The 14,552-nt window shown below is 39.0% G+C and overlaps 1 protein-coding gene across 1 annotated transcript in view; it reads right to left on the reverse strand.

Annotated features, from left to right (window-relative positions):
- Window positions 1-313: 313 nt before the first annotated feature.
- The window catches only part of LOC110491276 (protein unc-119 homolog A), a 51,756-nt gene continuing 37,517 nt past the window's right edge, over window positions 314-14,552 (reverse strand). Inside the window, exons 2-5 of the mRNA XM_021564629.3 lie at window positions 13,802-13,915; window positions 13,569-13,668; window positions 13,171-13,343; window positions 314-5,391 (exon numbers count right to left, since the gene is read on the reverse strand). Of these exons, the coding sequence (XP_021420304.1) occupies window positions 5,279-5,391; window positions 13,171-13,343; window positions 13,569-13,668; window positions 13,802-13,915 (500 nt within the window). The 3' untranslated portion in view covers window positions 314-5,278. The remainder of the gene's footprint in view (window positions 5,392-13,170; window positions 13,344-13,568; window positions 13,669-13,801; window positions 13,916-14,552) is intronic.

The raw sequence follows: 14,552 nt of genomic DNA on the forward strand, positions 1-14,552 counted from the left end.
CAACAAAAAAAATCAATAATAATATGTTGTATATAATATACCATTCATGCAGTTGTTTATTTTTAATCAAGTAACACTGCAAATTCTGCTCTTTGCTCAGAGATGTTTACATAACATTTCTTTACTGTATCTAGAGGTACTGTACTGTATCTAGAGAATCTGTGCAGACAGGGCACATAACTTTCACTTTCAACATCAGCATCAGCTACAAATATAGATACACTATAAACACATGTGCGCATGCACACACAAGCACATGCACACACGCACGCACACACAAAACCTGTAATAATTTTTTCAAATAAAAAAGTGATTTCTTATTTCAAAAATTCACATAAAACTTTATTTATTTTTGGTTCACCCAGACTGGCAATAGAATGGTCAAAAACATTACATATTTATCAGTTCATTTTCTAAATCATAAATGAATCACAAAATCTGTTGAACTTGTTAGACAAAAATGGTCATTCCAGTTCATCCATTTGATCTTACTGGGGAACATGACACCTGTATGCTGCTTAACTCACTGGAATGTGTTTCTGATAGAAAGAGAGGAGGGAAAGGTGAGAGACCGAGATGGATGTGTCGGGACAGTGGGAGAGAGTGAGAGGGAGGGAGAGGCAGAGAGAGAGAGAGAGGAGGAATGGAGAGATGTGGGAAAGACAAACAAGAGAGTAAGAGGAACCCAGATGATACGTGCAAAGAATGAAAGAGAAAGAAAGAAAGAAGTATCCAGTATATTTGCTACGTATGAATCGTTCTGCGATACGTTTCATAACAAAGAAACGTCTGAACATTCTCAAAATGATTTTCTAAATTACCTGAAAGAAAAACCCTGAAGCCCTGAACTAGCCCCAATTTCATAGTGCTGACAATAACACAGTTGTAACATTTACAGAACCTAACACAAATGTTGTGTGAAAACAAAGACTGACTGGACAGGTCTGCTGGTATAGTAACGTTATAAAATGTTAGTTTTTCTCCCATGATGACAATGGATAAACTAAGGTGTTGTGCTTTAAATGATTGCTAAGGAACAGTGCAAAATACTTGATATACAGTACCAGTCAAAAGTTTGGACACACCTACTCATTCAAGGGTTTTTCTTTATTTTTACTATTTTCTACATTGTAGACTAATAGTGAACACATAAACTCTGAAAAAGAACTTATGGAATCATGTAGTAACCAAAAAAGTGTTAAACAAATCAAAATTGATTTTAGGTTCTTCAAAGTAGCCACCCTTTGCCTTGATGACAGCTTTGCACACTCTTGGCATTCTCTCAAACAGCTTCACCTGAAATGCTTTTCCAACAGTCTTGAAGGAGGTCCAACATATGCTGAGCACTTGTTGGGGTCTATTCCTTCACTCTGCGGTCCAACTCATCCCAAACCATCTCATTTGTTTTGAGGTTGGGTGATTGTGGAGGCCAGGTCATCTGATGCAGCACTCCATCTCTCTCATTCTTGGTCAAATAGCCCTTACACAGCCTGTAGGTGTGTTGGGTCATTGTTGTGTTGAAAAACAAATGATAGTGGGACTAAGTGCAAACCAGATGGGATGGCGTATCGCTGCAGAATCCTGTGGTAGCCATGCTGGTTAAGTGTGCCTTGAATTCTAAATAAATCACAGGCAGTGTCACCAGCATAGCACCTCCACACCTCCTCCTCCATGCTTCACAGTGGGAACCACACATGCGGAGATAATCTGTTCACCTACTCTGCGTCTCACAAAAACATGGCGGTTGGAACCAAAAATCTCAAATTTGGATTCATCAGACCAAAGGTCAGATTTCCATCGGTCTAATGTCCATTGCTCGTGTTTCTTGGCGCAAGCAAGTCTCTTCTTCTTATTGGTGTCCTTTAGTAGTGGTTTCTTGGCAGCAATTTGACTATAAAGGCCTGATTCACGCAGTCTCCTCTGAACAGTTGATGTTGAGATGTGTCTGTTACTTGAACTCTGTGAAGCTTTTATTTGGGCTGCAATTTCTGAGGCTGGTATCTCTAATGAACTTGTCCTCTGCAGCAGAGGTAACTCTGGGTCTTCCTTTCCTGTGTCGGTCCTCATGAGAGCCAATTTCATCATAGTACTTGATTGTTTTTGCGACTGCAGTTGAATAAACTTTCAAAGTTATTTTCCGCATTGACTGACCTTCATGTCTTAAAGTAATGATGGACTGTCAGTTCTCTTTGCTTATTTGAGCTGTTCTTTCCATAATATGGACTTGGTCTTTTACCAAATCGGGCTATGTTCTGTATACCACCCATACTTTGTCACAACACAATACAAAATTCCACCAATGAACTTTTAACTTTTAACAATGCACACCTGTTCATTTAAATGCATTCCAGGTCACTACCTCATGAAGCTGGTTGAGAGAATGCCAAATATATGCAAAGCTGTCATCAAGACAAAGGGTGGCTACTTTGAACAATCTCAAATATAAAATGCATTTTGATTTGTTTAACACTTAGTTACTACATATGTTTAACACTTAGTTACTACATATGTGTTATTTAGTAGTTTTGATGTCTTCGCTAATATTCACCAATGTAGAAAATAGGAAAAATATAGGAAAACCCTGGAATGAGTAGATGTGTCCAAAGTTTTAGCTGGTACTGTATGTATGGTAAATATAATAATTTTGTTTTGAATGGATACACTATCTATTGGCTATCTTATATAGTGACTTCAGAAAGTTTTCATACCCCTTGTCTTATTCCACATTTTGTTGAGTTTCAGCCTGAATTCAAAATGGATTCAATATTTTTCTCTCTCACCCATCTACACACAATACCCTATAATGACAAAGGGAAAACATGTTTTTAGAAATGTTAGCAAATTTATTGAAAAAGAAAAACAGAACTATCTAATTTACATAAGTATTCACACCACTTAGTCAATACATGTTAGAATCACCTGGCAGTGATTACAGCTGTATCTTTTTAGTTAAGTCTCCAAGAGCTCTGCAAACCTCGTGCTTCTACACCTGCATTGCTTGCTGTTTGGGGTTTTAGGCTGGGTTTCTGTACAGCACTTTGAGATATCAGCTGATGTACGAAGGGTTATATAAATACATTTGATTTTGATTTGATTGTACAATATTTGCACAAATTCTTCAAGCTCTGTCAAGTTGGTTGATGATCATTACTACATAACCATTTTCAAGTCTTGCCATAGATTTTCAAGTCGATTTAAGTCAAAAATATAACTAGGCCATTCTGGAACATTCAATGTCGTCTTGGTAAGCAACTCTAGTGTATATTTGGCCTTGTGTTTTAGGTTGTTGTCCTCCTGAAAGGTGAATTCATCTCCCAGTGTCTGGAGGAAAGCAAACTGAACCAGGTTTTCCTCTAGTATTTTGACTATTCTTTTTAACCCTGAAAAACTCTACAGTCCTTAATGATTACAAGTATACCCATAACATGATACAGCCACCACTATGCTTGAAAATATGGAGAGTGGTACTCAGTAATGTGTTGTATTGAATTTGCCCCAAACATAATGCTTTGTATTCATGACAAAAAGTTAATTGAGTTGCCACATTTTTTGCAGAATTACTTTAGTGCCTTGTTGCAAACAAGATGCATATTTTGGAATATTTATATTCTGTACAGGCGTCCTTCTTTTCACTCTGTCAATTAGGTTAGTATTGTGGAGTAACTACAATGTTGTTGATCCATCCTCCATTTTCTCCTATCACAGCCATTAACTGTAACTTTTTTAAAGTCACCATTGGCCTCATGGGGCAATCCCGGGTCAGCCGTTTCTATCCTCTCCGGCAACTGAGTTAGGAAGGAAGCCTGTATCTTTGTAGTGGCTGGGTGTATTGATACATGGGGCAGGATGGCAGGTATCCTAGTGGTTAGAGTGTTGGACTAACAACTGAAAGGTTGCAAGCTCAAATCACCAAGCTGACAAGGTAAAAAATAATAATAATCTGTCATTCAGCACCTGAACAAGTCAGTTTACCCATTGTTCCTAGGCTGTCATTGAAAATAAGAATTTGTTCTTAACTGACTTGCCTAGTAAATAAAGGTTAAAAAATACACCATCTGATGTGTAATTAATAACTTCACCATGCTGAAATGAATATTCAACATCTGCTTTTTGTATTTTTTTATCTATCTACCAATAGGTGCCCTTATTTGCGAGGCATTGGAAAACCTCCCTGGTCTTTGTGGTTGAAATTCACTGCTCGACTGAGGGACCTTACAGATAATTGTATGTGTGGGGTACAGAGATGAGGTAGTCATTAAAAGATCATGTTAAACATTATTGCACAAAGAGTCCATGTGACTTGTTAAGACATTTTTTACTCCTGAACATATTTGGGCTTGCCATAACAAAAGGGTTATTCATTTGTAAAAAATATCTAACAACATAATTCCACTTTGACATTATGGGGTATTGTGTGTGACACAAAATCTCAATTTAATCAATTTAAAATTTAGGCTGTAACACAATAAAATGTGGAAAAGGTCAAGGGTTGTGAATATTTTCTAAAGGCACTGTACCAAATGAACTAGTTTTAACTCTATTTGGAAAGTCCTCTGTCCATAAAGTTCCATAAAAATTCCCTATTCTTGATAAACATAAAATATAAAGTGAAATGTACATGTATATTTACTATGATATGTGATGTTAAGTCTATGTATATTTACCAGTCATATGATATTATGCAGTAAAACTGAGTTATAGTGATGGACGAAGAGTATAACTAAAACACTTTTCAAAATCAGTCAACTCATTTAAGTTTTAGACTCACATGTTGTACACACTGACAGACACATACGTGCATGCGCGCACACACACAGTCATAACAAACATACAGACTTGTACACACAATCATACACACACCCACAGAATAAATATACAGAGACATTTTATATATACACACACACACACGTTTCTTCTCTAGCCTCTACTGGTCCTATACAGAAACTTGCTGGTGTTATTACCTCTGTCACTTTGTGTGTGTTTATGTGTGTTGGTGCATGTGTTCCCAGACAAGCCACACACACACACACACACACACACACACACACACACACACACACACACACACACACACACACACACACACACACACACACACACACACACACAGCAACTGGGTTCGAGTTGGGTCTGTTCAGTGGTGTTTCTGTAGCTTTCCATAGGGCTGAGAGGGAGGATAAGAGCATGGGATCAGTAGGTTGTTAAGACTGAGTAACATGGTCCCTCTGTCTGTCTGTCTGTCTGTCTGTCTGCAAGAGCCTGGTTGGTCCTCCATCCTCTATGGGCCGCCACTGTAGGAGTAGTCTGCCTTGTTGTGCATCACCAACTTGTTGTCCACAAAGTAGAAACTGTCGGACTGTGTCTTGTATGGGTGCAGGATCATCTCTCGCACTGCAGGGAGCAACAGAGACACAACACATTATATATATTCATTTTTTTTCAATTGCTAACAAGCATTGGTCAATACTGAAGCCACTTTTTCAAAACTGTTCACACAGTCTGCATTCACAACACGCATCTTGGCCGAACAATTAATCTCACCTCCAAAACTCACTCAAACCACCAAAACACTTCATACTGTCCATTTCTCAAAATAAGCTCGTTCGACCATAACACCGGTAACAATTCTCACTCAGAAAGCATACATTGTCACTCATAACACACTGACCTAAAAAACACTAACAACAGGGAGCATTATGTAAATGATTTTCTCCTTGAAGTGTGAATTATTTTTCACATACATCAGTATTTCATTATAGAATAAGAATAACACCTTTTCACTATATTGACTGAACTAAAGTAAACTACCGTTCAAAAGTTTGGGGTTACTTAGAAATGTCCTTGATTTTGAAAGAAAAAAAAAAAAAAATTGTCCATTCAAATAACTAGTTGAGTATCTGAGGCTTCAATTACAGGCTCAAAATGGCTAGAAACAAAGAACTTTCTTCTGAAACTCGTCAGTATATTCTTGTTCTGAGAAATGAAGGCTATTCCATGTGAGAAATTGCCAAGAAACTGAAGATCTGGTACAACGCCGTGTACTACTCCCTTCACAGAACAGCGCAAAATGGCTCTAACCAGAATGGAAAGAGGAATGGGAAGCCCTGGTGCACAACGGAACGAGAGGACAAATACGTGAGAGTGTCTAGTTTGAGAAACAGACGCCTCGCAAGTCCTCAACTTGCAGCTTCATTAAATAGAACCCGCTAAACACCAGTCTCAATGTCAACAGTGAAGAGGCAGAATTCCTCTGTCCAGTCTCTGTGTTATTTTGCCCATTTAATCTTTTCTTTTTATTGGCCAGTCTGATATATGGCTTTTTTAAATTTTTAACTCTGACTAGAAGGCCAGCATTCTGGAGTCACCTCTTCACTGTTGATGTTGAGACTGATGTTTAGCGGGGGTGAACATACTGAACAAAAATGTGAACATACTGTATTGTACTGTATGTAGTATGTAGTTCAATTATCATTGAAGGATGCACATCTCACCAGTTGTTTGCCGGAAAATTCGTACTATAGATGCAACTGTTGAACACTGCAGATTTGGCTGGACCTTTAAACCGGCCTCTCTCAAAGAGAGACCATGGTTTACAACATGGTGAATAATTGTGGCCCTTATCTCATCAGAGACCACCGCTCTTGGTCTTCCTCTCGTTTTGTAATCCACACATTCTCCCTCTCCCTGCCACTCTTCTTTCCCCACCGCCTGCCTGTCTTCCTTGATCCATGTTTCCAAACTAAATAATTTCGAAGCCGTCCTCTTTTGTCTGTTTGGTAACAAGACTAAGACTTGGGTAGGCTATCAGATGAAATTGCAATCAGCTGTGTTTGGAACGATAAAATATTCTTCTGAGATTTTCTATGTTTCAATCTGGTTACTGCAGAAATGCACAACATTTGCCATCATTTTGTTTTCAATGTGTTTTTAACCGTTTTGGAAACAGTGTGTTAGCATTTGAAAACATGTGCTGCATATATAATTTAGTAGGTGGTGGAGTATGAATGAGAAAAGAGGTCATGGATTTCGGAGAATGTGGTCACTGAATGTATTTTGTGTGAAAGCAATGAAAAATGATTAACCGTTTTTCCACATACAGTTCTGTTTCGCTGACTGTGTGAAGAGTTTTAACAATGTGTCTTCAGTTTTGACCAATGCATGTTAGCAATTGAAAATAACTGTAACCCTTGTGTGGCATTCATGTTTTTGTTCACCCAATGTTCGCGGATCTTACGGACCAACAACATTATTGGGTTTTTAATTACCAAACAGATCAAAATCACCACATAACAACATTGTGGCTGTGTCCGAATACCCATACTAGCGTACTACATACTTAAACTGAATAATTTTTACTCATCGTTACATACTATATAGCACATACTGTTCAATAAAAAGCATGCAGTATGCCATGCCCACATTGGACTAGCGGATCCTGACTGGCTGAGAAGGTGGGGCGGGGCGGGGCCGAGTGAGGGTGTTTTTTTTTTCAAATTCAACAGACTTCTCATTAACCAGCCTGGATAATAGCTAATATCCAATTAGATTTTCTCTCTAAACTCTGAATAGAATAGGAATAGAGTTACACAGTGCCTTCAGAAAGTATTCACACCCCTTTACTTTTTCCACGTTTTGTTGTGTTACAGCCTGCATTTAAAATGGATTCAAGTTAGATTTTGTTCCAATGGCCGACACACAGTAACCCTCAATGTCCAAGTGGAATTATGTTATTAGACATGCTTACAAAATAATAAAAAATTAAAAGCTGAAATGTCTTGTGTCAATAAGTATTCAACGCTTTTGTTATGGCAAGCCTAAATAAGTTCAGGAGGAAAAATGTGCTTAAGAAGTAACGTAATAAGTTGCATTGACTCACTCTGTGTGCAATAATAGAGTTTAAAGCGATTTTTTGAATGACTACCTCATCTCTGTACCCCACACAATTATCTATAAGGTCCCTCAGTCGGGCAGTGAATTTAAAACACAGGTTCAACCACAAAGACCAAGGAGGTTTTCCAATGCCTCACAAACATGGGCACCTATTGGTAGATGGGTAAAAATACAGTGGGGCAAAAAAAGTATTTAGTCAGCCACCAATTGTGCAAGTTCTCCCACTTAAAAAGATGAGAGAGGCCTGTAATTTTCATCATAGGTACACTTCAACTATGACAGACAAAATGAGAAAAAAAATCCAGAAAATCACATTGTAGGACTTTTAATGAATTTATTTGCAAATTATGGTGGACAATAAGTATTAGTATCATAAATGTGGCATAACTGTGTGACATAATCACCCATGTCAAATGTGACATAACCCACTATGTCGAATATGATATAAACATGTCCTTAATAATGTCCTTAATAATGGGTGACATGTTGTGCTGAAGCTGAACATGATCTAAAGTGAAGTCATGTTAGTCACATTACACCTAATCTCATTCCCAGACACTAGCACCCTAATGCGTGGAACACAAGGGGAGACTCTCACAAACACAATGGTGTTCAACGTTTTGCTCTACGGCCCCCACGAGTGTCAGGAGACTCGTCTGAAGTCAGTACCTTCAATGTGCCAACTTCTGTTTGGTAGCGTCCGAACCGTTTGGGCTACAAACGAATGGGACCCCACTGTGAAAAGGGGGGACTCTAATGAACACGATGGTGTTCTCATCTGAAGGTTACCGGTACTGGTTAAAAACAATTTATTTTTTAAATTTATTTTTACATCTCCTACATTTAGAACAGACATTTCAAAAATAGCTTATTATGATGTATTTTTTGACTGTCCTTTTTTGCCGTTTATGAATGTGTTATTCAATGTGTTTCTAAGGATGTTAGTAGTAAAGACCAAAATATATATATTTTATCAAATCATTTTTCTACATATCCTAAGATCTTAAAACTCCAAATCAAATAGCTAAATAATCTTAAAACAACTCCATATGTCAGTATAGCTCGGATAATAGCTAATATCCAATTTGATTTTCTCTCTAAACTCTGAATAGAATAGGAATAGAGTTATACAGTGCCTTCAGAAAGAATTCCCCCAACATATTCGACTCTAAAAAGTGAACAACTACAAAATAAATGATATTACAATAAATAAAAGTGGCCACTTGATTTGCAAACTCATCAGATGTGCGCTTTACTGAGCTACAGAAACACAGCTAACCAAACAACAGCGCAGGGCATGCACACTAAATTAAGGGCAACTACACTCAAAAACGTACGTTTCTTAGATTTTTCCCAGACACCAAAAGTCATCCCCTGATGTTGTTTATGCATTTTTGTGAACACAGACACACTTGTCTCAATTGATGGGGCATGTGAAAGAAATGTTTTAACCACCCACCAGCCACATCTAGCTAAGGTCTGCTGCCTCAGTTTGTATGATGGCAATTTGCATATACTCCAGAATGTTATGAAGAGTGTTCAGATGAATTGTAATTAATTGCAAAGTCCCTCTTTGCCAATGCAAATTAACTAAATCCCCCAACAACATTTCCACTGCATTTCAGCCCTGCCACAAAAGGACCAGCTGACATCATGTCAGTGATTCTCTTGTTAACACAGGTGTGAGTGTTGACGAGGACAAGGCTGGAGATTACTCTGTCATGCTGATTGAGTTTGAATAACAGACTGGAAGCTTCAAAAGGAGGTTGGTGCTTGGAATCGTTCTTCTTCCTCTGTCAACCATGGTTACCTGCAAGGAAACACGTGCCATCATCATTGCTTTGCACAAAAAAGGGCTTCCAGGCAAGAATATTATTGCCAGTAAGATTGCACCTAAATCAACCATTAATCGGATCATCAAGAACTTCAAGGAGAGCGGTTCAATTGTTGTGAAGAAGGCATCAGGGCGCCCAAGAAAGTCCAGCAAGAAAGTTGATTCAGGTTTGGGATCGGGGCCCCACCAGTACAGAGCTTGCTCAGGAATGGCAGCAGGCAGGTGTGAGTGCATCTGCATGCACAGTGAGGCGAAGACTTTTGGAGGATGGCCTGGTGTCAAGAAGGGCAGCAAAGAAGCCACTTCTCTCCAGGAAAAACATCAGGGACAGACTGATATTCTGCAAAAGGTACAGGGGTTGGATTGCTGAGGACTGGTGTAAAGTCATTTTCTCTGATGAATCACCTTTCCAATTGTTTGGGGCATCCGGAAAAAAGCTTGTCCGGAGACAAGGTGAGCGCTACCATCAGTCCTGTGTCATGCCAACAGTAAAGCATCCTGAGACCATTCATGTGTGGGGTTGCTTCTCAGCCAGTGAGAAGTGGATTCCCTTACAATTTTGACTAAGAACACAGCCAGGAATAAAGAATGGTACCAACACATCCTCCGAGAGCAACTTCTCCCAACCATCCAGGAACAGTTTGGTGACGAACAATGCCTTATCCAGCATGATGGAGCACCTTGCCATAAGGAAAAAGTGATAACTAAGTGGCTCGGGGAACAAAAAATTGATATTTTGGGTCCATGGCCAGGAAATTCCCCAGACCTTAATCCCATTGAGAACTTGTGGTCAATCCTCAAGAGGCGGATGGACAAACAAAAACCCACAAATTCTGACAAACTCCAAGCATTGATTATGCAAGAATGGGCTGCCATCAGTCAGGATGTGGCCCAGAAGTTAATTGACAGGATGCCAAGGCAGATTGCAGAGGTCTTGAAAAAGAAGGGTCAACACTGCAAATATTGACTCTTTGCATCAACGTCATGTAATTGTCAATAAAAGCCTTTGACACTTATGAAATGCTTGTAATTATACTTCAGTATTCCATAGTAACATCTGACAAAAATATCTAAAGACACTGAAGCAGCAAACTTTGTGAAAATTAATATTTGTGTCATTCTCAAAACTTTTGGCCACGACTGTACACCTGGTTAACTTGATTGTTCACATCTGGCGAAGTGGAGTCTTTTGTTTAGACATGCTACTAGCTTGCTAGCTAAACAATGAACCATAATCCTCATACATTAGCAATAGAAACGAATTGTCATAGCTATACACCATACATGAGATTATGTAGTATGAATCTGTAGGTAGCTAAAGCCAACCAACTAGGTTCAATGTTAGCTAGCTAACAGTACGTTTTAACTTGCAACGAAAACAACTTTCTGACAAAATGAGAAACTTCTAATATCTGAAAATGTAGCTAGACTCTTACCCGTATACATGGATGAATGATTCACGCCAGACTGCAACCCCTTTCATTGAATAAGACATCATGTGTCATTTCTGTTTAGTTTGTACAGCTTGCTTGGCCCCTTTGTATCAAGTCACTCTGGTTCACACTGACCATGTGCAATGCCATAAGAATCATCAGATCTTTCTCCCTCTCTGTCACGGATGGTTGCCCTTAGTTTGAAGATGTAATTCGGAGATTACACAGCCTTCTGTGTTCTCTTTTCGACTCCCTCTGCATTTTCACACCCCTGAGTCAATAGTTTGTAGAACCACCTTTGGCAGTGATTACAGAGTCTTTCTGGGTACATTTCTAAGAGTTTCCACACCTGGATTGTGCAACATTTTCCCATTATTATTTAAACAATTCTTCAAGCTCTGTCAAATCGGTTGTTGATCATTGCTAGACAACCATTTTCAGGTCTTGCCATAGATTTTCAAGAAGATTTAAGTCAAAAGACGGCCACTCAGGAGCGTTCACTGTCTTCTTAGTAAGCAACTCCAGTGTAGATTTGGCCTTAGGTTATTGTTCAGCTTAAAGGTGAATTCATCTCCCAGTGTGGTGAAAAGCAGACTAAACCAGGTTTCCTCTAGGATAATTTTTATCCTGAAAAACTCCCCAGTCCTTAACGATTACATACCCATTATAACATGATGCAGCCACCACTATGCTTGAAAATATAGAGAGTGATACTCAGTAATGTGTTGTATTGGATCACAGCCAAGTCACCATTGGCATCATGGTGGAAACCCTGAGCGGTTTCCTTCCTCTCCGGCAACTTAGTTAGGAAGGACACCTATATCTTTGTAGTGACTGGGTATATTGATACACCATCTAAAGTGGAATTAATAACTTCAATGTCAGATTTGTTCATTTTTACAAATCTACCAATAGGTGCCCTTATTTGCGAGGCATTGGGAAACCTCCCTGGTCTTTGTGCTTGAATCTGTGCTTAAAATGAACTGCTTGACTGAGGGACCTTACAGATAATTGTATGTGTGGGGTACAGAGATGAGGTAGTCATTCAAAAATCATGTTAAACACTATTATTGCACATAGAGTGAGTCCATGCAACTTATTACGTGACTTGTTATGCACAGTTTTACTCCTGCACTTATTTAGGCTTGCTATAACAAAGGGGTTGAATACTTACTTACTGACTCAAGACATTTCAGCTTTTCTTTTGTAATTAATTTGTAAAAATTAAGTATTAAGTATTGTGTGTAAACACGGACCAAAACAATCTTAATTTAATCTATTTGAAGCTCTGACGAAGAAAACCAGAAACACTTTTCAATGAGAAAACAGAAATCCACTTTGGGTAAAACAAAACATATATAGACTTCTGTTTTCAAGTAGGCTACGATGCAATACTTGTGATCATGTTAAGGAGAACAAAACTACTTAGCCTACATTTGAACACCCGTGCAGAAGCTTTGCTATTCGGCTTCTTCCCAATTAAGTAGTCTAGTTTTGTTGTTTGGCTACTTGAAGAGAACTATGTCCTATCACTCGCAGCCCACCTCTTCCAATGTATTGTGGAAAAGTGGGCATCGAATTCTACTAGACGAAGATCCAAAATTAGTATAACATCCTGGCATTTATACCATACTCTATTTTTGAAAATGTACATACTGTAACTATAATTCTATTTTTGCATACTGAGAATGCGTCATGTGCAATTGCATTGTTTCCTGCTATTCATTGATTTCGGTAGCACATCCCCATATCTAATTGATCAGCTGTTGTCAAAGCCGAAATTAATGACATCCAGGCATTTAAAGTATGCTCGATTTTGGAAATGTTGCATACTATTAAACATAATTTTTCATTAATATTAATAATTAATACCCAAGTATGGGTATTCGGACACAACTACTGTCCATCAGCACATTTCCCAGGCTTCTCTCTCTCTTGCTGTGTGTGTGTGTGTGTGTGTGTGTGTGTGTGTGTGTGTGTGTGTGTGGTGTGTGTGTGTGTGTGCGTACTCACTGATATCCTCAGACAGAGGGGGGAACTCATAGATGTGTTCGCAAGTGTTCTTGCTACTGGGCATACAGAAGCCAAACTCAAAGTCAAAGCTTTTGAGCAGCTTCTCTCTGAAGTAGTGCCTCTCAATCATCCGGAAGTTCTCTATGGGCATGTCTCCTACGGTGAACTCAACACTGAGAGAGGGGAAGGATGGTGAGATAAAGGCAGAAAGAGTGGGGGGGAAAGGCAATTTCCTTGGGATTAAAATGTGTCCTTCTTTGTAGAGTTAGAGTTAGACTTCAGTGTAAATTGAGGGTTAGGTTTAGACTTTTGTGTACATTGAGGGTTAGGGTTAGACTTCTGTGTAAAATGGGGATTAGGGTTACAGACCTCTTTGTGAGTTAATGGGTTAGACTTACGTGGCGCCAACTTGTCTTAGCCGGAGGAAGGCGGGGGTGAACTGGTAGCGGACAAACCTCCCGGCGTTTGTATCAATGACGCTTTTATCTCCTGCTTTATCTACGCACAGACAGACAGACAGACAGACAGACAGACAGACAGACAGACAGACAGACAGACAGACAGACAGACAGACAAAGGTAACAGTCATCATAATAGGCCAATCAGACCCCTGTGTGTGTGTGTGTCTCACCTGTATGAGGAGGTTTGGTGATTTCGAACAGCACTGTGCCTGTCTCCATGTCTCTGATCTTGAACCTGGTGAAGTCAATGCTGTACACATTCTCACCTGGCCCACATAAGTAGTCTGATAGAGGGTGAGGGAGGGAGGGAGGGAGGGAGAGAAAGAGAGTGGGTGTTAAGGGAGGGAAAAGGAGAGAAAGAGAGGATGTTAATATAAACACAATTATATACTATTTATTTTCTTTCTTTATAGAAGAAAGGAAGTCTTCATCTACTGATCCTCTGTTTCTGTAAAGTCTTTAAATAAATGGTTGCCAATGCTGAGTGCATAACAATAACCTTGAGGATCACACATACAGTGTAAATAGGTTAGGTTACTAGGAATACACAGGCAGGAGATTACCAAAGCAATATTCTATCTTTATTTACATCTTATTTAAACAGGGACATCCTATTGAGACCAAAGCTTATTTTACAAGGGAGCCCGGCACACAATCATATAAATTCACAATAGCAAAGTAAAGAAAAACTATATTTACAAGAAATGTAAGAAAAGTAACTTACAAAATCTAATCATGAAAAACAAACACATTCCTCAACCATCTGAACTGCCCCTAGTGGCACCAAAACATCCACCTTTAGAGAGTTCTGGAGATCATTCCTCTAGTAAGGTGCAAAAAAACTAAACTTAACTCTGTGGAGACCGAAGGGATCTCCAAAGTTAGCCATGCCTGTGATCGGGCCTGGTGACTCAAATGTCT

This window comes from Oncorhynchus mykiss, chromosome 2 (assembly GCF_057628025.1).
Source record: "Oncorhynchus mykiss isolate SJ-2025 chromosome 2, ASM5762802v1, whole genome shotgun sequence".
Classification (NCBI taxonomy): domain Eukaryota; kingdom Metazoa; phylum Chordata; class Actinopteri; order Salmoniformes; family Salmonidae; genus Oncorhynchus; species Oncorhynchus mykiss.